Source organism: Fundulus heteroclitus, chromosome 22 (assembly GCF_011125445.2).
Source record: "Fundulus heteroclitus isolate FHET01 chromosome 22, MU-UCD_Fhet_4.1, whole genome shotgun sequence".
NCBI lineage: Eukaryota > Metazoa > Chordata > Actinopteri > Cyprinodontiformes > Fundulidae > Fundulus > Fundulus heteroclitus.
The window spans coordinates 20529916-20551731 of NC_046382.1; the positions used below are offsets into that span (position 1 = coordinate 20529916).

A 21816-nucleotide genomic window follows, 5' to 3' on the forward strand; every position below is an offset into this window, starting at 1 on the left:
ATCTGACAGAATAAACTTTTCTGAAAGGCCCCAGAGGCTGCAGCACCACTAAGCAAGAGGCATCACACCATGAAGACCAAGGAGCTCTTCAAACAAGCCAGGGACAAAGTTTTTGTGAAGTACAAGTCAGGGTGGGGTTATAAAAAAATATCCAAATCTCTGATGTTCCCCTGGAGCACCATCAAATCCATAATTTTCTAATGAAAAACACCTGGTACCAAAACAAACCTGCCAAGACTGAGCAAGGAGGGCATTGATCAGAGAGGCTTCCAAAGAAAGTCAAAAAAAACAAAACAACTGGACTTTTTGTTTTCCGAAGTTTGAAGACATTTCTCTTCCCATCCAGAAAGCTTTCTCAATACAAATGTGAGATGACCTGGATGACTGAGAATCTTCACCGGCATAAATCAGAAAGGCAGCACAGAGACCAAAGGTAACCCTAAGGGAGCTGCAAAGCTCGACAGCATACAGGACTGTCTCAGAAAATTAGAATATTGTGATAAAGTTCTTTATTTTCTGTAATGCAATTAAAAAAACATGAAATGTCATACATTCTGGATTCATTACAAATCAACTGAAATATCGCAAGCCTTTTATTGTTTTAATATCGCTGATTATGGCTTACAGCTTAAGAAACCCAAATATCCTATCTCAAAATATTAGAATATGGTGAAAAAGTATACTAGTAGGCTATTCAACTAATCACTTGAATCGTCTAATTAACTCGAAACACTGCAGGGTTTCCTGAGCCTTGAAAAACACTCAGCTTGGTTCAGTAAACTAAATCACAAGTATGGTAGTGGTTAAGAGACGACATAAGATTGTCACAGTAACTGGTGTACTGACCATGGCATTACTGTCCTTGATTGGCCTGCCAATTCCCCTGACCTGAACCCCATAGAGAATTTGTGGGGTATTGTGAAGAAGAAGCTGAAAGACACCAGAGCCAACAATGCAAATGAGCTAAAGGCCGCTATTGAAGCATCCTGGGCATCCATAACACCTCAGCAATGCCACAGGCTGATTGCCTCCATGCCACGCCGCATTGATGCAGTAATCTGTGCAAAAGGATTCCCAACCAAGTACTCAGTGCATTAATGGACCTTTTCAAATGTTTGATTTTGTTTTGCTGTTATAATTTTTATTTTTTTTTACTTGGTCTGAGAGGATTTTTGAGTTTTCTTAAGCTGTACGCCATAATCAGCGATATTAAAACAATAAAAGGCTTGCGATATTTCAGTTTATTTGTAACGAATTCAGAATCTATGACATTTCATGTTTTTTAATTGCATTACAGAAAATAAAGAACTTAATCACAATATTCTAATTTTCTGAGACAGTCCTGTAGAGTGGAGGATCTGTTCATAGGGTCACAATAAACTGTACACTCCATGGAGCTGGGCTTTATGAAACAGTGGACAGAAAAAAAATACTTAATGTTAAGATGGCATGTTTTGAATTTGCCAAAAGGCACATGGGCGACTCCCCAAATGTATGGTGGAAGGTGCTCTGCTCAGATGAGACTAAAATTAAAAAAAATGTCATTCATGAACATCAAGGAAAATGCTTTCTGGCCCATACCCATGTTCTGTAAATAAAATGATGCAAAACTCTCAAATATACATTTCAACTCCAGGTTGTGAGGCAACAAAACATGAAGAATGCCAAGGAAGTGAATACCTTTGCGAGTCACTGTATTGTTTTAAGGCTGGAAAGAATTTTTGAGATGATTTATCACAGTCAAATTGTTTTAACGTCACAATAACCTCAATAATTAACAAAGAAAACACCAAAAAAACTTGATTCCCCAGAAGAAAAAAAACAACTCTTTATTTCCCTCTCACTGCAAAGTTCCACAACTTAAAACTCTTTAAAGATTTCATAATAGTCTTCAAAAAGTGTAAATCAAAGCATTTGCTGGAGCAAGAAAGCCACTATGAGCTGTAGACAACGCGACCACGTGCTGCTGTAAGCGTCGGGTCCGGCAGCGCCCCCCGGTGGGCGCAGTCACCTGTTGGGACGGGAGCCACCGCGGCCCACCATAGAGAAGGCACACGTTTCCAAAAAACCGATGGCATTTAAATACCGTCTACAGAGTTTCCTGACGAGGTTACAAATCCGCTCTCGTCAGGATAAAAATTAGTATAAAATGGCTGACGAGGATTTTTTTTTTTTGTTGTTTTACAGGAAGGATTATTCAAGTGAGGTATCAGAGCGACAATTAAAAACAATGCAGTTACCGTGAAGAGAAAAGAAAACAAGACTAAAACGGTAGAGGAGGTCGAGACCGCTGACAGTAAAGTGACAAGTGGAAAATGCAATGGTATCTCTAGAGTAAACGACCGCGGACAAACAGTGCATTTAATACAATGATCTGATAATACAAATGGCTTTGAGTGAACAGGAACCTGCGATACATACTGTTAACATGGCTTTATCTGCTTTTTGTTAGGTAGATACTTTCATAGGAACTCTAAGATGGTTTATTGTGTAATAAACTTATGCATTACAGGAATGAAACCGTAAAATCCACTGTACTAAAAGAAAAGAAGAGACAGAAGCAAATGTGAAGCTGGAGCTAAAAAAGAAAACCCTTAAAAAAAAACAAAAAACACACAGAGACACTCTCCGTACAACAGAATGGCAGACACACCAGCTTTTGGCAACGACGGACACTTTAAGGTTCGAGTAATATTTTTGCACTGGTTAGAACACATTTTTTGCATCGTCGGCGCACATTCGTCCACGCGGGCTCTGCAACAAGGACCCGAGCACGGAGACATCCGGCGGATTGCGTTCTCATTGTCTTCCCATCAGCATGAATGAACGTGCAATGAATGGGATTTCAGCGCTACATTCGCAGTCAAAAGAACCCCCTCCCCCCAAAAAAACCCCCAATAATAATAATAATAAAAAGAAGGAAGTCAGCGTGTAGATTTAAGTATGGTAAACAATGCGGCTGGTGTCATGTTCATGGAGCCCTACAGGTGGAGCTGTGTGCTGTTTTGTTTTGTTCTGCCAGTGTAAAATAAAAATAAAATAAATCACTGTGATAAAAGTGCATACTCCTCCAGATATGGGGGGGGGGGGGGGGGGGGGGGGCTTGGCATAAAAGTATTACAACTGGTACTGATGAGTCAGTGCATTTAAGAAATTGCTTCTTTTTTGTTGTTTGTTCAGGTAACCAGCTCACTTGGCTTTTTAAAAAAAAATAACACGAGCTTTATTAAATCGCCAATGAGTGAAAAAAAACTCATGCAAGAACGCTAATTTGGCAAAATCTAATGATATTAGGATATTTCTCTTTTTAAATACTTCAAGGAAATGTATCACGTTGCGATAAATCTGTTATACTTTCAATCATTTTCACACACAAAAGGTTCAAGTATTTGTCAGTGTCTCCGGTCAACAGCTGGACACTCCTGCATCTATAAGGTACTTGCTCTGCATCTGGAACACGTTGTGTGTTGCCGCCATACAGGAAGACGGGGTACCTCTCACCGAATCTTCCGCGTGTCTCACCGTGGCAGTTCGCCTACCGCGCAGCTTTTTAGGGAGAGATGTTTACCCAGAGCCAGCCCAGCAGCGTCCCGTAAACCCAGGTTCTCACGTAAAGTTTCCTGCCGTTCTCCGTCAGCAGCATTGGCAGTGTCAGTCCTCCCAGAATCAGCGCCGAGGGGAGCGACTTGGAGAGGTTCAGCGGAGAGATTCTGCCCTCGCCCGGGAATTTGCACTTTTTGTCCGGATCCTCTGACTCGTAGAAATCTGTCAACATCCTTTAGGGGGAGAAAACAAAAAACAACAAAAAAACAAGACGTTCAGGTCTCTTAGGGGTTCAAGCTGTCGAAGAAGTGCAAGAGGGAATGAAAATAAACTGCAAGGTGAAAGAAATTGTGCAGAACCAGCAGCTGCAGCACAGACCTGCTTCAGGTTTTTCTCTCCTTTTTGTTGTTGCTGAGCTGGCAATGAAATTATTATTTTAAACCAATAAAAAGAAATGTCACTTTATTTATTTTATGTAACTAGCTATACTCTAGTTCAAAAATATGAGGAGCTTTTAAAAAGAGCTGCGTTGCAATTTTTTTTATTTAATTTGATAAAACTGCTGCAAAAGGAAGTTTATTTTAGCAAGACAGAAAATGTAATGTTTCATGCACACAGAAAAAAATGAACGCCACCGTTTGTGGCGTGCACAAACCAACTTTCAAAAGGTAACGCTCCAGCTTTTCTCCATTTAGTCAGAATCCCTTTTAATTTAGCTGAAGAATGACCTCGATCGGTTTAACCACACTGCAAAAATGGATCTAAAAATAAGTAAAATGTTCTTAAAGTTAGTGTATTTATGCTTGATTTGAGTAGGTAAATAAGATTATCTGCCAATGGAATGAGTTTTTTGACCCTTAAAATAAAATAATTAGACATCCTGCACTTAAAATAAGATAATGGAGATGAATTGTTCCTATTTTAAGTGCAAAAATCTTATTCCATTGGCAAATAGTCTTATTTTCCTGCACAAATCAAGGAAAAATGCACAGATTATAAGAACATTTTACTTATTTCTAGTTCTGTTTTTGCAGTGCAGGTTACAATTCAGCCATTATAATTTACAGTATGATACTATAAATACTATGTCAATGCAAGAATCAGATGCTGATTTTTTTTTTCATTAAATAGTACAGCAGATGCTATTCAGGTCAAGTTTAAAGAAAGTTTCTCAGGTTTTAATGGAAGAAAGCAGCTAAAAAAATATAAATTTTGAAAAATATTGCCCCAGCATGCCATCCCTTGCAGGATTTTTTTAAACCTTTTTATTTATGTATTTTGGGTTGCAAGATTACAACAAACTTGTATTTTATTGGGCTGTTATGTGATAGACCAACACATTGCTTTTTAAACAGTCTGCAAATAAAAATCTGAATGGCGTGGTGTGCATTTTATATTCACCCCCCCTTTAGTCTGATTCTCCTAAATAAAGTTGCCTTTGGACGCTACCAATTCAGCAAATGGATTCCACCTGTGTGTAGATAATCTCAGTGTAAATACAGCAGTTCATTGAAGACAAGGAACACAGGGATAAAAGTTGTGGTGGTTTTATAACAAAAGGTTAGGTTAGGAATCCATATACTGAGCTTTGGAGATCTTACTGTTCAATCCACCATCATCTAAAAAAAAAAAATCAAAGGAGTTTGGTGCAACAGCAAATGTTTTAAAAGCTGGACATGCACTCGTTACTGATTGGCGGGGAATGAAGAGCTTTGAGGAGGCACAGAAGAAGCCAAGAGTAACTAGAGTAACCGGAGGAGCTGCAGAGATCCACAGCTCAGGTGGAGGAATCAGTCACCAAAACTATTAAATCGTGTTATCCAAAAACCTCAACATTAATAAAGAGCAGCGAGAAGAAAGCCATGTGCTCTGGTCAGATGAAACCAAAATGTTACTTTTTTGGCCTAAAAAAGCAAAACCCTGTGCAGGAGGAAAACTAGTGCTGGAGATAACACCAACCACAGGATTCTCGCTGTGACATATTGTGGCGGGAATGTTTTTCATCAGCAGGGACAGTGAAGCTGGTCAGAACGGATGGAGCTAAATGAAGAGCAAACCTGGGAGAAGACCTGTTTGAGGCAGCGAAAGCTGGACTGTGGTGGAGGCTCAGCTCCCAGGACTGTAAACATACAACCAGACCTTTGATCTAAACCTATTGTTGTGTTACACTGGCCTAGTCAAAGCCCAAACCCACACCCACATCACTTTTTATAAGGCACTGAGTTAATAGAATACCGTACTGTGCTATTCAGCTCTTCATTTCTATATAATCTATGCCATTCTTCGTGTTGGTCCATTCCATGAAATCCCACTAAAATACATTTCTGTAAAAAACAAAAACACGCTTTTGAACTGTAGACATTTAAAAATCAGTTTAAAATAAGACAATCGCAGTTCACCAACTTGATTAAAATAATGGCACATAACTCACAGCCCTCATAGACCTTTTAAACAACAACCGTTTCCCCACACACACTCACCGGTCCTTGATTTCGAAGCGCTTGTGCATCCACCTGCGGAAAAGGCCCGGCTCTAAGGGTACTCCCTTGATGTCCACACGGTCGAAGTGAATGTGGATGCGGGTGCATTCCTTGCAAAGGAATTCTGTCAAACATGAAAAAAAAAAAAAAAAGAGGCTAAACAAAAAAACAGGAAGCGGCTTTCAGCAGAGAGGCACGTACAGTGAGCCCTTAAAAGGCAGCGCAGGGTGACAGTGATGGAGTGGAGCTGCTGGGATGCGGGTCTGGGACCAGCTCCACACTGAGCAGCCAACACCAGCATGTAGAGAGCAAATATTTTGGTTAGCTCAGGCTTGCACCAGTTTCATCTTTACCGGGCATTTCTAACGTCATCAATGTTTAAGTATTTATAAATTTTCAATACCAGGCCTCGAGCCAAATTACTCGTCGGGTCGATACATGGAGAAACGAAACCTAATTGCCTGAGAAGGTCACACGTAAAAATGTAACCAAGGCTCAAGGCTACACGTGTATCCCCCTGAGGCCTTCAGGTTCCTGTTTCCACAACATGCGATATTATCAGGAAATGTGCCACTGAAGGCCAAAAGAGGAAACGTGATCGAAGACGGCAGCGAGGGCCCCGCTTCACTGTTGGCAGGAGCATCTATATCAGTAGCTGCTAAAAATTTACAGCGGCCCTCAAGACGCAACACGCGCAGGTTTAATGATTATCCATCGCTCAGTGACATACGGAGGCTCCGGAGGAGCGACAAACAATTTAACTAAAAACACGTGACGGCAAGAAAACGCAGGAGAAAGCAGAGCTGCAGCTGAAGGCTGTCTGTGTTTAGCAAAAGCAATCTCCAAAAGCCATTTTAAAAAAAACACAACACCAACCACATGAAACTGAAGGAAAAGCTGTTCCTTTACTCTGGAGAGACAGACATCACCCCACGATCGGAATAATCTTTACACACTTTAATAAAAAAAACTGTAGGTGTTAATCACTGGGAAATGTTTCATTAAAACAAAAGTGATTCATTTCTTATATACAATATGTTTTTGGTGCGAAAAAAAAAAATCAACAACCATTATTTCTTCCCCTATAAGAACCAAACTGATATCAATTCATTTTTAATTGCCTGAGTGGGAAGAAGGGAGTTTCTCTATGATTATTCAGTTTTTTTCTCTATAATCGGAAGTTCAAGAAAAGGTAAAGTACTTTTAAGAAATTATATCAGAACATTTTGTGGTACAAAAAGAACTAAAACTAGTTGCTGCTGATCCTTGGAGACCCCAAGTTGACACTCTTTGCAGCAGCAGCTCTCTGACAGTCAGCTTCTGTTAGTTAGATGGACTTAAATCCTGTTCCAACCATCTTTTATCATACTTTCAGCTGTTTTAAAATATATTTATGGCTTTGACTGTACAAAAGGGCAGATTTAGGCAACGTCTGGGTTTCCCCTGCGAAATCACCTTGGATAAGGCAATGGAGGACAGATAAATAAATCTAATCAAATTAAAGGCTGCATTTCTCTGAGATTTTTTTCCTGCGAATTTTTGTGAATTCATTTAATCCAAAAACAGAATTTACAGGCTGAGTTGGCAGCAATAATGACCAGAAACAACATGCAAAGCTGACAAGACTCAGGGGGTAGCAAAACAGAGGACTCGACTATGAGTGAGAGTGAGCAGGCAGGTTAAATAGGAGAAGAGACGGAGGGAAAGGCAGGTGAACTAATTAGCACAGGTGAAAGATACGAGGAAAATTAGGCTGAGGGAAAGAGAGAGAGAGCAATTATACGACCAAGACAGGAGGAAAACAGAACCTAGCAAGAATACAGGAAGCACAAAGACCCTGAAAATCAACCAACTACTAAAAGAACTAATCTGTGCAGGAAAACAAAGATCCAACAGTAACAGGAATAAAGTAACTGAATCAAAAATGAACAAGATCCTAACTGATGACAGTGAACAAGAAGGAGAGGACAGAATCTACCGACTGATAAACAATACTAAAGTGAAAACAATAACAGACTGCACAATCCCCACACTGCAAAAACGGAACAAGAAATAAGTAAAATGTTCTTTAAAATTAGTGTATTTGTCCTTGATTTGAGCAGGTAAATAAGATGATCTGTCAATGGAATAAGATTTTTGCACCTAAAATAGGAACAATTCCTCTCCTTCATCTTATTTCAAGTCCAGGATATCTAATTATCTTATTTTAGGGGTAAAAATACTAATTCCATTGGCAGATAATCTTATTTACCTACTCAAATCAAGGATAAATACACTAACTTTAAGAACATTTTACTTATTTTTAGATCTGTTTTTGCAGTGCAGGAGCATAAAAATAAACATAGACCTGGGGATCGTGACACTTACAAGCAGTTTTGTGTCGTCTAGACCAAGATGAAATACTGTATATCATTGACTTAATCGCAGCTACAATTTTTTTGTGTGTGTTTTATCCTGTCTGGCAATCTGGCAATAAGAATTGTTGTCTTAATGCCAAAGAGAAACAGATATTACTTTCACAAGTGGAGCCTCCGATTGATTTCTATATGCAAGAAGCTTTATTAGATTTTATGCTTGGACTATTTCATGTTCTAGGGACACTGAAATGGGAAGGTAAAAGAGTGAAAAAAAGGAGAGAAACAGATTCCCTGCAAACAAAGATATAAAAAGAACAGCAGAACCAATGGATAAAGTATCACAGGTACTACTGTAATACCAGGTTATTTTAGTTTAGCTTTGTTTTTTTTCAAATATCTTTACAAAGAGAGTCCATAAATGTGGAGTGTGCAGTAAAAACCTACGAGTTCCTGATTTTATTTTGTTTTGAACATAAAATGTTTTACCACAGCAATAACTTAAAGTAATAAAAGTTTAGGGGAAGATAAAAATCAAAGCTTTAAATCATAAATGCACAGCAGCTCTAGCGTCACATGTGGACAACTTCCTGTTGCCAGCATTTAATCAAACGGACGTGGAGAGAAGGCAAAAATCGAGCTTTAGATAAAATAAGTGAAATATAGTAAAATACACGTACACAAAAACAACTCAGAAAATAAATATACTGATAAAACAGCTTTTATTTCTCTAAAAGCTCACATATTAAACTTTAAAATGCTGTAATTATAGAAGAGTAGGGACCCTGTTTTGTGCAAAGGAAACCAAACAGGAAACTGATATTAATTTTTTTCAAGTCAAAATAATTTTTGAAGCCCAACAATAAAAGTTTAATTTTAAGCTCATTGTAGAAATGACTAAAAGTCCCTTTGCTAACCTGAGCCATGATAGTAAATTTAAACCGCAGAGGCAGAGGCGTGGAAGCAGGTGTGGGTCACTTCCACCTTCCCGTGAAGCCACTAAAGCCACCTTCACTGCATGAGGCCGGGAAGTGCGTGATAAGAAGAAAGCGTTTCTATTCCCGGCCCCGTTTGCCAGAAACATCCCCGTTTATTCCCGACTGTAACTGGATGTTTTTTCTCCTGTTGTTGTTGTCGTTTTATTCTAAATTGTCAACGGTGTTTTTCAAAGAACAAGGAACAAACAACAATAATCAGAGACTTCGAAAACACGCGAGTCACGCAGTTTACAGGAAGGCATGGTTGTTAAAAGCTGATGTTTGCTGCGTGATTAATTAGCAGGAAGGCTGCTCACGAGGATGTTTGTGCAGACTGGAGCTGCACTGAGACCTCCACCTGTAGCCTTATTTTCAATCTTTTGTTTTTCCAAAGAGAAATCATAGCTGATTAATGATGAGTTGCGCAAAATACCAGAGGTATACAGAAGTTTAGAAATCTAACAGCTGTATTCCCATCTAGATTTAATTTCTAAACGCTTTTTATATTTGGCAAAATGCTGTTTTAATTTTTACAAGATTGGCTCTAAACTCTTTGAATAAATGTTGAAATCTAGAGTCAATAATTATCCTTTAATTTGTAGAAAGAAAATTAATAGAAAACTTAAATAAAAATGCAATATTTGGGAGAAAGTTTTAACAAGCGCTGCAACGCAGAAGTGAACACTTGCGGGTGGGTTTTGGAGATGCACCAAGCAGTCAGATTAAAATTCAAAATTTTTACTAATTTTCAGGTTTGTTTTTCTTTCTATAACATAAATGCATTAAAATTAAGAATCTCCACCCTTTTTAAGCCTTAAATGCAACAACCAGAAACAAGTATTTTGATGCACTATTTTGAGCTTTATAAAAATCAGAAGATTAGGGGGATATAAGATAAGATAATATAGGTTTCATTGATCTCACAGTGGAGAAATTCACGTGTCACATCGGCTCAATAATCAAGGTGGAGGAAAAGTTGCATGAGGTATTTACAGTGTGTCCACATATATACAGTGGATCGAGAAAAAAAAGAAATAAAGCAGAAATTTAAGACGACTTATGTACATTTAAGGTGACTTATATAAGTTTGGATTTGATGTTGTACATTAAAGTCGTACCAGGTAAAGAACAACAGTGAGGTAGTGAGATAACTATAATAGCTGAAGTCTCTTTTTTAACAGGATTATTGCACAGGTTATTGCACATGTTGTTAAATAGTAATTGCACATTAGTTGTTGCACAAGTTACTTATAGTGCACCATAGTAAAGTCTGACGCCAGCAGGGATGAATGACCTGTGGTAACGCTCCTTTTTACAAACAGGGTGTGTAAGTCTGTCACTAAAGGAGCTGCTCAGCTCCTCTACAGTCTGGTGCAGAGGGTGGAAGGTGTTAAGCTTGGACAACACCCTCCTCTCTGCCACTTCCTCCACTGAGTCCAGAGTGCAGCCGCGGACAGAAGGACAGATATGGTTTAATGCTTTCATTTTCTGTTTAGTTCACTATGCCTATGAAGAAACCTGCAGAAAACATCTTTATGTTTCTGTGTGATGGTCGTTAGAAAACAAACAACACAATGTTGTGCAATTAAGCCATAAGGAAAAATCAGACTAAGTTTAAAGCTTCCACTTTGCCAAACTGCTTTCATAATGGCTGTCAAAAAATGGACATCAAGCTCACTCAGGTCCGACTGCTTCCAACTGGACGACCAAAGTCAACCGAAAAGACACAAAGGCTGGGGTTTGGCAGAGTTTGGCGGGGAATGTTAAAGGCATACTATGCAACATTTTTCAGTTAATTAATGTGTTCCATACCGTTTTGGATGATTAAATGAGTCATTTCAGGTTGAACTAAGGTTTTCTCGGCCGCCCTGGTGGTCTGTGGGGGAAATACCGCACTTGCAATTGCAGGAGCAGTCGGCCCGCAGTCACAGGCTCAGTAGTCTCGTGTGCATCACGAGAGTCGGTCTTGCTTTACGGCGAGAACTGCTACACGCCCGCAGTGAAAGGTGTGCTCGTTGGTAGCGCAGTGGCGATATTTGTGCAGTTATCATGGCGGAACCAGCGAGAAAACAGCGAAAGCCCATGTTGGAGCAGGCAAGAAAGAGGAAAAGGGCTCTGGACAGAGAGAGGAGTCGTACACGGGTGAACATAGAAGGCTGCAAGGCTGACGCGGACCTCGCGTTTCTGCTGATGCGATTGTAAGTAACATTGTAGGGTTTCCCTCACGCTACCGCCTCGCCGACATTCCAAAAAAATAATAATAAAAAAATAAAACTAACTCGATATGCGCGCCGCTCCGCTCAGCCGGTCAGCGGTGCAAAGTTTGTCTCCCCCCCCCCCTCCGCTCCGCTCAGCCGGTCAAATAAACATGCAAGCATATCGAGTTTTATTATTATTATTATTATTATTATTATTATTATAATCTTTTTTTATGTTGGCGAGACGCTACCGCGGCTGCGGCTTGGCGAGGCGGTGGCGGTAGCGTCTCGCCAACATAAAAAAAAAAAAAAAAAATAATAATAATAAAACTGGCGAGGCGGCGGCGGTCGCGGCTTGGCGAGGCGGCGGCGACCGCCTCGCCAAGATAGCGCTGCAAGAAGCTTGATGTTCATACCTTCACTGTGTTATTCATTGTTTGTACTGCCGTTTTTTCCACTTTTCGTTGCGTTCGCCTGTCTGCTAAGCTCAAAACAACCACGCCTGGCTTGATGGAGGAACCAGAACAGCTGAGCATCTTTACGACAGTGCACTTTTACTTTCGCCCTCTTGGGGGAGCCTCGCTGGAAAATCAACCCCGGTTGCATAGTATACCTTTAAAATGGTTTATTTTCAGTGTGTTTTACTGTTTGTTTTAAGCTTTTCCGAGGTAATAAGACCTGGAGCTAACAAGCATAGCTCCCATTAGCTTACTTGAAACAATGCTATACTGATGTGGTTAGAGTGTCTTTTTATGGTTATGACAAACTTTATTTCAATAAGACTTTTATACATAAATATTAATGTTTGTGTTGTCCAGTCAGTTCATTATGACCAAACAGAGCTTAAAAGTTTTTTTAAATTAGCGCTGGATGTCTGCTAGCATAGCGCTACTAGCTTCCGGACAATTTACGGCTACAGCCCTTGTAAACGCAACTTTTAAACATGTTGGTTTATTTTGCTCCGTCATCGTTCGATAACACTATGAGTGTTGTTACAGCTCAATAGGGGACATTAATGTCGATTTAATGGTGTCTGTGTAAAGTTAGGATTATACCCAAGCTAATGTGAACATTGCCCACAGGAAGTGCCCCGCCCGACACGTCATTTCCAGTCGATTGTTATTAGCATGGTGGGTTAATCCTAAATTACCAATTTGAGCCTTAATCATTTCCTGGAGAAATAATCACACTGATTAAAAATAAAGTGACTTAAAGGCTACTGTTTTGTACTTAGCAAGTCATGCTTTCAATGTTATTTCCTTGAATAATGTTTTATATAACTCAGATTTGCATTGTGAACAGGTTGAAACACATACCAAATGTTGTTCTAAAATAGGCAAGCTGATTTAATCTCACTCCACATTCTTTAAGATGAACTTTGGTTCTCCAACTTTAATCTGCAGTGAACCAGGATTCACGCAATGATTCTGATGATGGTTTTCAACCATTTAATTTGTCTTTTTGTTTCTTGTGTGTGTACATAGTTCCTTAGTTTCTTATTAACTTAATTTTGCTTAGTAGTTTTAGTTAAGTTTCACTAGTCTAGTAGAGAGGATTTGTTTGTTGAAATATAGTGTTAATTCAGATAAACAGCATTCTATAGTGATGTTCTCTGGTAAATTAATTTAACTTCTGTTAATAAATTGTTGAACTTGAAGAGAAGTTGTCACTCATTTATTCTATATGTGTGCAGAGCTTGCTGATAAAACAATTTTAGTGCTTGAATCATCCCTTTAACCTATGGTGCTGATATCAGCTGTTTGGGCTGATATTCACCGGACAATACCTAACAGACCGAGGGTTATTTATTAAACATTAAATAACTTAAAACAGTGCGTAATGGCATCAGAATCTGATCACCAACAAAACTGGAAGTCAGTGTCTGATCATCTTAAGGTCCAGGACAGTTTTTAGGATGGATTTGATTGGATCTTTTTTTTTGTATTTCAGGACCTATTATCACTCAAAGAAATTATATGAAAAAAAGAAAAATTCATGGTTCCTACACATTATTCAATTCAAAATATCAAAGTTTTCCATAATAACTTCTTTTATTCCATAATAACTTCTTTTATTGTAACATTCTGGATATATGGCTGTTTTTATCTGTATGTTTCCACAGACAACAAAACAAGATAAAGCGGACATTTACTTTTGATTTAACAATATTATACGGAGCTGGGATTTATTTTGGTTAACACAATTTCAACATCTCTAACTCAAATCAAACAAATCCTACACTAAATGTATGTTATTCAAAGTACAGTTAATGAAATTAGCTGCCTTTATACTTTAAAAGAAGTTGTTCCATATGTGTTGCAGCATCAAAGCCAGACCCAGTTTAAAAAACCCCAAAACTAAACAAAAAAGAGGAAATGGCTCTTTTTAAATCTTTTTTATTTTTAAACCCAGTAAATAACTCGAAGCTCAATTACTGATGGAAATGATTTAAAATATAATGCAAAATTTGACAAAGTGATAAAAAAATACTGCTTTTTAAATATTAAGCAATTTGTTAGAAATTTAGATTTTTGTTTTGGAAAGTGGAATAATAAAGATTGGGGGAAAAAATAAAATATCTATATTCAGTCTCCCTCCCCCTTCTTCTTATATTGACCAGAAAACTGAAAAAAAAAAGGCCACATGGATACTTTTTATACACCTAAACCTATAGACTAAATGCAATCCCAGAATGCATTGGTGCATCCCACTTTTGAACCCAAAGCCAAATAAAAAACGAAAAATGTTTTGCATGTGCTGCTGCTTCAAAGGTACCTGCCATCGACGGCGCGGGCTTCCTGTGACCGGCGCCATCCAGCGTTCCCTCGTACGCTACGGTGACGTCATACACGGCGTCCAGACTGTCGTTCATGATGTCAACAGCCATGTGGGACGCCTTCACCCTGGGTGTGAGCGTGTGCTTCAGAGGAGTCAGTCCTGCAAACAAAAAAATAAAGATGTAAACAGCTAGAACAAATTCAACAGCTGCACAAATATAAAGTATGTCATACCAGCTTAAACCAAAGCTAAACATCATCTTTTCTCTTTTTAAAGTCCACATGACCAGTTGAAATGAGCCAAACAACACTGCATCAGGTCTTTCCAACTAATTGCATTTGCTCATGCAGCGTAACCCCCGACGATGCTAAAGTGCAGCCTGGCATTATGTCGTTTGGCGATTCTGCAGAGATTAAGCCTATCCCCGGGGCCACAGCTCTGAATATCACCTTCCCCCTTTAATCCAAATAAATCGCTTGGGAGGGATGGCATGTGCTCATCAGTTTATCTGCTGTGAGTGAGGCATTAGTGAGCAGACGATGGCGCCACACTGACCAAGCACTAACTAACCGTGTAGCGACAGACTGATGGTCTATGTACTTTAAATTTTGGTAATCCTGACTGACCTAAAAACAGGAAACATTTAGTCTGATTTAAAGTCAGACAGCGAGAGAAATAAGCTCGTGTTTCTTTTATACCGTGTATACGAATGTTGATTTTAACTTTATTTGAGCAACGTTTTACAGGGACCATTCCATGAGGCCCTGATTTAACGCTTAAATAAAAAACATAAAAAATGCTGTCATTACAGTTTTCTGCACAATTATAAATAACATGCGATTTCAGGATCTAGGGTTTTCTAAACTCAAATGCAGGTGGATGCTCATGGATGCAGCAGCTTCCTGCAAGGGGACCACAGGTTGCACAACAGAACCAGCTCAGCTGTTTTTCCAGATGTGAGCGGGCTGCATTGAATCAGTATGCAGCCTGCAGAGCAGCAGCGAGCGGCCGCTCACTGCTGCTGCCCCCACCTTCTCGCTCAGCAAACTTCTGACTGGCAGCGATAACGTTCTTCAGCTCGGGATTATACCGAGTCCCTTCGGGGAAAATGACGAGGTACATCTGTGGGGAGAGAGAGAGTGAAAAAAAAAAAAAAAGAAACTTCAGACGGAGATGATATTTCACTGAGTAAATAGGAGTTTTCTAAAATGCACAGGATTTATTTGGGAGGAAAAAGACCTCTTCAGATGCTGTTTTAAGCAAACTGAAAATTATTAGTTACATTTTCTCAGCATCTAGTTTAACAACTACAAGAGAATTTTACATATTGGTTTATTCTTCTGTTAAAACATCAAGATAATAATGTTTTTAGTCGGTCAGCAGCTCTGTGGGGCTCATTAAATGGCACTAATCAGAGGGTTACACAGTCTCAGAAATAGTTACTGGCCTTATTTCACAACGTCCCCGTTACGTTAAAGATTTGTTTGATTGTGGAAACAGGAAGGTTTGAAAAAAAAATGTCAGCGCTAAGCTTCACAACACAGCTTTCATTGTACCAGTTTGGCTCTGAAAGTTGTTTCTTTATCCACCACAAACGCAACAAGTCCTGTTTTTGCAACTTTAGAGCACTTCAAAATAATCTGAAAACTTCTTGTAAACGAAACCATATCTACTACTGAACAAACACTTACTGTAACACCCTTCTTCATTTGGGTATTATTTTTATTTTACAGAGCTGTGAAAAAGCATTTCCTGTTTTGCTTTTGTGTCACTCTCAGCTGTTTAAGATCCTCAAACAAATAACCATAAATAAGAGCAAGTATAAAATTCAGCTTTCTAAATTATAACTTAATTTTTTTAAGATTAAAAGATAGCCCTATGTAAAATGTAAGTGCCTCCCTCTGTTAAAGCCACGACTTAACTGTGATTAATCAATCAAGGTACGCAATGGACTAATTACTACCCGTAGAATCAAGAAATCCCTTAAATAGCACCAGTCTGACATAACATGAAGTAGGCAAAGAAAATTCAAAAAGCAACATAACAAGTCCTGATTTACAGAAAATCAGGAACAGACTCTAAACAAATTCACTGACATCTAGAAAAGGTGTCAGAGCTATTTCTATAGCTTTGGAAATCCGCTAAAGTACAATGAGAGCCATTATTTGCAAATAAACATGGAGCAGAGGTCTGCCTGTCAGGTGGCCTGTCAAAGTTATTTCAGAAGTTCAACGACGACTTATCTAGGAGGTCACAAAAAAAACTAAAACAAGACCTAAAGCACTGCAGACCTCACTTATTCCGGTTCGGCTCATAGTTTATTATGCAACCAGGGGTTGGGGGCTATTCCAGGACCTTAGACAACCTGCCTGAACAGTTGGATCAATAAACTCTCTGTCTTTACTAGAACATCCTGACTGACCATAAGACCGTGGCAATAAGTCCTCAGAGGGAGGAGTTAAGAGGCAATTATTTCTTTCGACAGAGAGACAGGTTAGCATGGACAGCTTTTTTAGTCTTACAATATAAAATCATCAATTGTAAAAACAACAACAACAAACAAAAAACCAACAACAGAATCTTGTGTTTATTCATTATCTTTGTCTGATATTGACGTTTGTTTGATGACCTGAAACAGTTAATTGTGACAAAAAAAGAGCAAAAAAAACCCGGAAGAAATCCATAAAGTAGTCAAATTGTTTTTTCACTGCCGTGCTGTATGTAAAGACAAGTAAACTAAAAACAACTGTGTCAACATAGAAAGGTCCCCACAAGGTTAGCAATGTTAGGATTGCACAACTACACACACACACACACACACACACCGTAATCCCCCAAAGTCAAATCCAAAAACATGATTATAAACAAGCCCTGCAACTCAATCCCCACAGCTTTCGGATCAACTTCTGTTCTGTGAAACTTTGCACGTGCTTTCTGAATTAATGTAAAAAAAATCTATACACATAAGGGTTTCTCATTGATTAAAAACATTTTTTAAAACAGATATTCGATTGGATATTCTAAAAAGTGTTGCAGAAACCATGCAACACATTTAGTGAGCTAATTTACATAAAGACACATGCATGTCTGCATACACGTTCTAAGATTTTCTCTGCATGCACATTCTTAGGTTTTATTATGCATATATGTGTATTCAACTAATTTTAATCTGAAAACTACTCAGCTTTGTATTAAGCATTCATTAGCAGAAAGTGGTCAAAGCAGCAAATACGTCTTTTCAGGCCTCAAGGGGCAAAGAAAACCAGAATGTGTTGCCGTTTAAAACGACACAGTGCTAATATTTCCATGCAGCAAAAATTCAGACAGCCAGATTTGGCTGAATGATCCCAATTCTTAATCACAGTTTTGTAAACATCTAGACACGCTCTCGATCCGTTTGGGACCAGCCGATCATCGAGCCGGCGGCCCGTCACGTACCGCGTCGTTGAGAGTCTACTTACAGGCGCTCCACATCGAGTCTGACTGACGAGCTTCCTCCTCATGGCCTTTTCGTTAAACTTTGCACTTCTCTTCACAAAGATTCCCCCATGCTGACAGGAAAATAAGAACCAAAACACAACAAATGAAAAAAAGGAATACTGGTGACTTCAGTTTGTGATGGGCAGAGGACTCCCTAACAGCTGCATCACCTGCGAGAAATACCAGCCATAGAGCGGGAGCCACTTGAGTCCATCCTTCAGGACGTATCTGACGTGGCCGAGGGCGCTCTGTCTGATGGCCAGCATGTCAGCGATTATCCAGTCGGCTAGAAACGGACAGAAAACACACACGTGTTAACGGCCGATTACGATATAATTATAGTTTTGAAGCTGGATATACAAATGCACTACCTGTACATTGATGGTTTGAAAGGTAGATCACGTTCTCTTTATTCTTTGGTATATCTCCGTATAGAACAATCTAAAGCCAAAGGGTGTGGGAATCAAGATATGAAAGACACACGTCAAAAGGTAGATGGCGAAAACATTCACTCTCAGGTAGAAAATTTTGGTTTATACACAGCGTGCTGATCACATTTATTATAGGCAGCCCTGGCAAAGAATAATAAAGAGCCTCAAAATACTCCTAAGAGGCCTAATCACAACAATAACGCTTTAATGAATCCAACCCTTCATTTAACTGCATCCGTTGAGTGGGGGGAATATATATATATATATATATATATATATATATATATATATATATATTGCATAGAAAACACCTTTATATTCATACTGCATCCATGAACTCATCAGTTTAAATAAGTAATGGATTTGATTGAATGGACGCTTTGGTTACCGTAGGTTTATTTTTAAGGGGATTGTTAGTGGCAGCAAACTAAATGAACAATGTACTGCCTTTAAAAGTTGAATTTTGCAAAAGCTTTCAGTCATAAAGTCATTTTATTTTACGGATTTTTATTTATTTTTATTTTTTTGCCAAAAATGTAACCAGCACTGTCTACACAAAGTCAATCCAAGGTCTGGCTTTCAACCCATACTGCTGATTTCAACGATCGTAATTCATAATCAACACATTTGTACTTTCACACCATCATAACATGCACAAAGGTTGATTTTTTTTTTTGTTGTTTTGGCAGCATCCCTATCATGATTTCTCTACACACCCTAGACCGGCAAATGCACCCTCTAAAGGTCCCAGCAAGGTGTGGCGACAAGGCACCAGAAGAAAATGCAGACTTTCCTCCCATGCAACTGGTTCATCCGGCCTGCCTGAAAAGAACTGTCTGACTGGCTTGACCTCTGACTTGACTAATATATTTCCACAGACTTAAAAAAGCTGCACAAAGGTAATGTTTTGCATGTGTGTGTGTAGGGCGGGAGAAAAGGGCCCTCAGCTCTAAGCATCACTTCAGTCCTGTCCACGCAAAAAGTGAAGGTTTACTCACCTCCACCCCTGTGTAGTTCTCAAAGAAGAACAGGACCATGCTCTGGTAGATGCAGTACAGTCTGTCGTCGACCTTATGGTAAAGACGTGCTGGTAGGAGCGTGGAGAGCAGGCGCCAGACCCCCCAGGACAGCACATATGCCGGGGCCGTGCCCAGCATGATGGTGGCAGGAAACCAGTACCGCAGCGAGTGTGTGTGCACAACCAGAGAGAGCAGCATGGTGGCACCTCTTTTAGAAATCCCTGAAGTCGGCTGCTGGGGCCAGTGTCACACACACACACACCGTGATTATATTACAGTGCACCCCTATCTGTAGCGCTGCACACCTGGCCTACTTTCAGCACACCTGCCCCCGAGAGTTCAGCATAGGAAAGTGAAAAAGCTGCAGGAGGAGGCAAAGTATATATATTTAATTATTTTACCCTTGTAGGCAAAATAAATAAAAAAAAATGTTTGCAAACTCAGCTCAAGCTGCACCAGAGGGGGAAAAAGAAAAAAGAAAACAAAATTAAGTTACCGGATGGGTTTGCGTCAACATGTTAAGAAACCTCCAGAAAGCGAGTTCAGCTCCAACTCAGGACATTTACTGTACAAGTTAAGAAAAAAAAGAAAATACCGCTAGCCGATAATAAAACGCGTCAGGCCGGAGTGGAAGTTTTCTCCTTCCGTCTTAAGCTGTCTCTTCTAACGCAGGAACGACCGCAGAGTCCAAATAAAAAAAAAGTCAAACTAGTTGCTGAAAAGAAGAAAAAAAAATTATAATCTATTTCCTGCTTCAGTTCATTTTTATCCGGCTCCTAGCTTACAGCAGCAAATGTCACACACGCCTCCCCTACGTCACGACGCGTTAGAGCAGTGAGGACGTTGATTGGTCGAGTGATGCAATAGAAGGCGGCGCAAACACGAAAGGTATGGCAAGCCATTGTAACACATAATCGTTCTGAAAAGAAATTGCTCTACTATTAAAAGGTTATTATAAACAGTTGCACACGCTTTAGTTTCTCTGGGGTCTTTGCTTGTACAACCATGCATATATTGCGTAATTTTCACACGTTGTTCTGTAATTCAGCTGTGGTGTGTACCAACTTGAAAATTGCATTTTTTTTTTTTTACATAATGTATACAATTTCACCTGAATAAGCTGTATTATTGGTTATTAATTGCACAATGATCCCCCCCCCCCGATAAGTCAGTTTTCTTCTGCTTTAGAACATAATTTTAAATTAGCATTTTAAAAATGCATATTACTTAATTTAACAGCAAACAGACTTGAAGCTATAGTTGGTAATAATATTCAATAACATTTTTTGTTATACTGGGTAAAATCGTCCTTCCATCTTGAAAGCAGTCAATACATATGTATTCACAAAAAGGAGGTTAAAATTGTTCTCTGTGGGAGCTGCAGGCCTGTAAAAACTCTAGCCAATCTCTGCCGTTCGGTCTAAAAGGGCATGGATTTGTCAATTTTGTTCCTGCCCTCACCCATAGATGTTATATACTCACCCCCTCTGTCCCTCAAGTTCTGGGGGAATCACCTTATCGATTGGCTGTCCCACATGCCAATCATTCTGTGTCCGTGCTCTTTCCTTCCTAGTTTCCGCATGTTGGCTGCGCATGCGCACCTCTAGTGTTATGTATCTGGTTAGCTTAGCGCTTAGCCATTCATTGTAAATCACGTTCATGTTTAGGAGAAGAATAGGAAGGCCTCAGCAGAAATAAATAAGACCAGAGTGGATATGTGAGATTTTTTTTCACACAACCCCCTTGAAGAGGTCTTGCGCATGCAGTTATTGAAAAAGGGACTTGGGGAAACTTCCGGAAAAATCGCAGACTCTAGTTTTAAATCGGAGGCAATCTGACTTTTGCTCAGTTTTTCTGAAAACGTTTCAACACCTATCCAGGAGTCTTTATCAATACTTGAGCAACCTGTAGTTGGAGTGCTGCTTATTTTAAGCACAAGAGGCTCATCTCCCTAGGCACATCTGAAGCCAGATGCAAATCAATTACCCAACCCCCCCACTCACTGTCCTGGGTTGTCAGAGGTTATTGCTTGGTGTGAAAACAGCAGCGCTCCAGCAGAGCCACCAGAATTGACAAAGACTCCAGGATAGGTGTCGAAAGGTTTTTAGAAAAACTGAGCCAAGGTCCGGTTGCCTGCACAGGCATATTACTTAATCTAGTGTGTAACCCTTTACATGGTTTGGCCACTGTCGTGCCTGAATTTCCCCATTGTGGGACAATAAAGGTATTTATATTCTATTCTAGTTAATGTACCTCTTACCTTGAGTAGGAAACTTTCTTTGCATCTTAAATTAGTATAAATCCAGATTTCCCAGAAGATGAAACTAAAAGCTCAAAGGACGGCTAGGAAGTTTGCGTCTAAAGTATTGAAATTTACTAACCTATAGGCTATTTTACATGCAGTAGCCCCACCAGGGCGGCGAGGGAGGGATTACATTTTCAACTAAATCCAACTAATCTGGATTTATCCAAGAAAGAACACAGAAAACACAAAGACAGTTTTCTACTAAAAGTGTCTTTTCAAATGTTCTGTATCATGCTTTTTAAGCCTTTCAA

At 39.4% G+C, this 21816-nt stretch overlaps 1 protein-coding gene across 1 annotated transcript; it reads right to left on the bottom strand.

The window, feature by feature from the left end:
- Positions 1 to 1803: 1803 nt before the first annotated feature.
- Positions 1804 to 20093, bottom strand: agpat5 (1-acylglycerol-3-phosphate O-acyltransferase 5 (lysophosphatidic acid acyltransferase, epsilon)). The gene is made up of 9 exons (XM_012877864.3): positions 19757 to 20093; positions 19240 to 19621; positions 18182 to 18251; positions 17981 to 18096; positions 17792 to 17881; positions 15362 to 15452; positions 14328 to 14489; positions 6024 to 6147; positions 1804 to 3776 (listed from the first exon to the last, which is right to left on the bottom strand). Exons 2-9 carry the CDS (start codon positions 19456 to 19458, stop codon positions 3551 to 3553), a joined length of 1098 nt encoding a protein of 365 aa, XP_012733318.1. The 5' UTR covers positions 19459 to 19621; positions 19757 to 20093; the 3' UTR covers positions 1804 to 3550.
- Positions 20094 to 21816: the final 1723 nt, after the last annotated feature.

Bases quoted from the DNA above. Each gene is read 5' to 3' on its own strand.
- agpat5 (XM_012877864.3), bottom strand. From the start codon at position 19,458: ATGCTGCTCTCTCTGGTTGTGCACACACACTCGCTGCGGTACTGGTTT. The intron at 14,490-15,361 runs GTGGGGGCAGCA...TTTTGTTTGCAG, and splicing joins GAAGTTTGCTGAGCGAGAAG to GACTGACTCCTCTGAAGCAC. The intron at 6,148-14,327 runs GTACCTTTGAAG...CATGTTTGACAG, and splicing joins GCCCGCGCCGTCGATGGCAG to AATTCCTTTGCAAGGAATGC.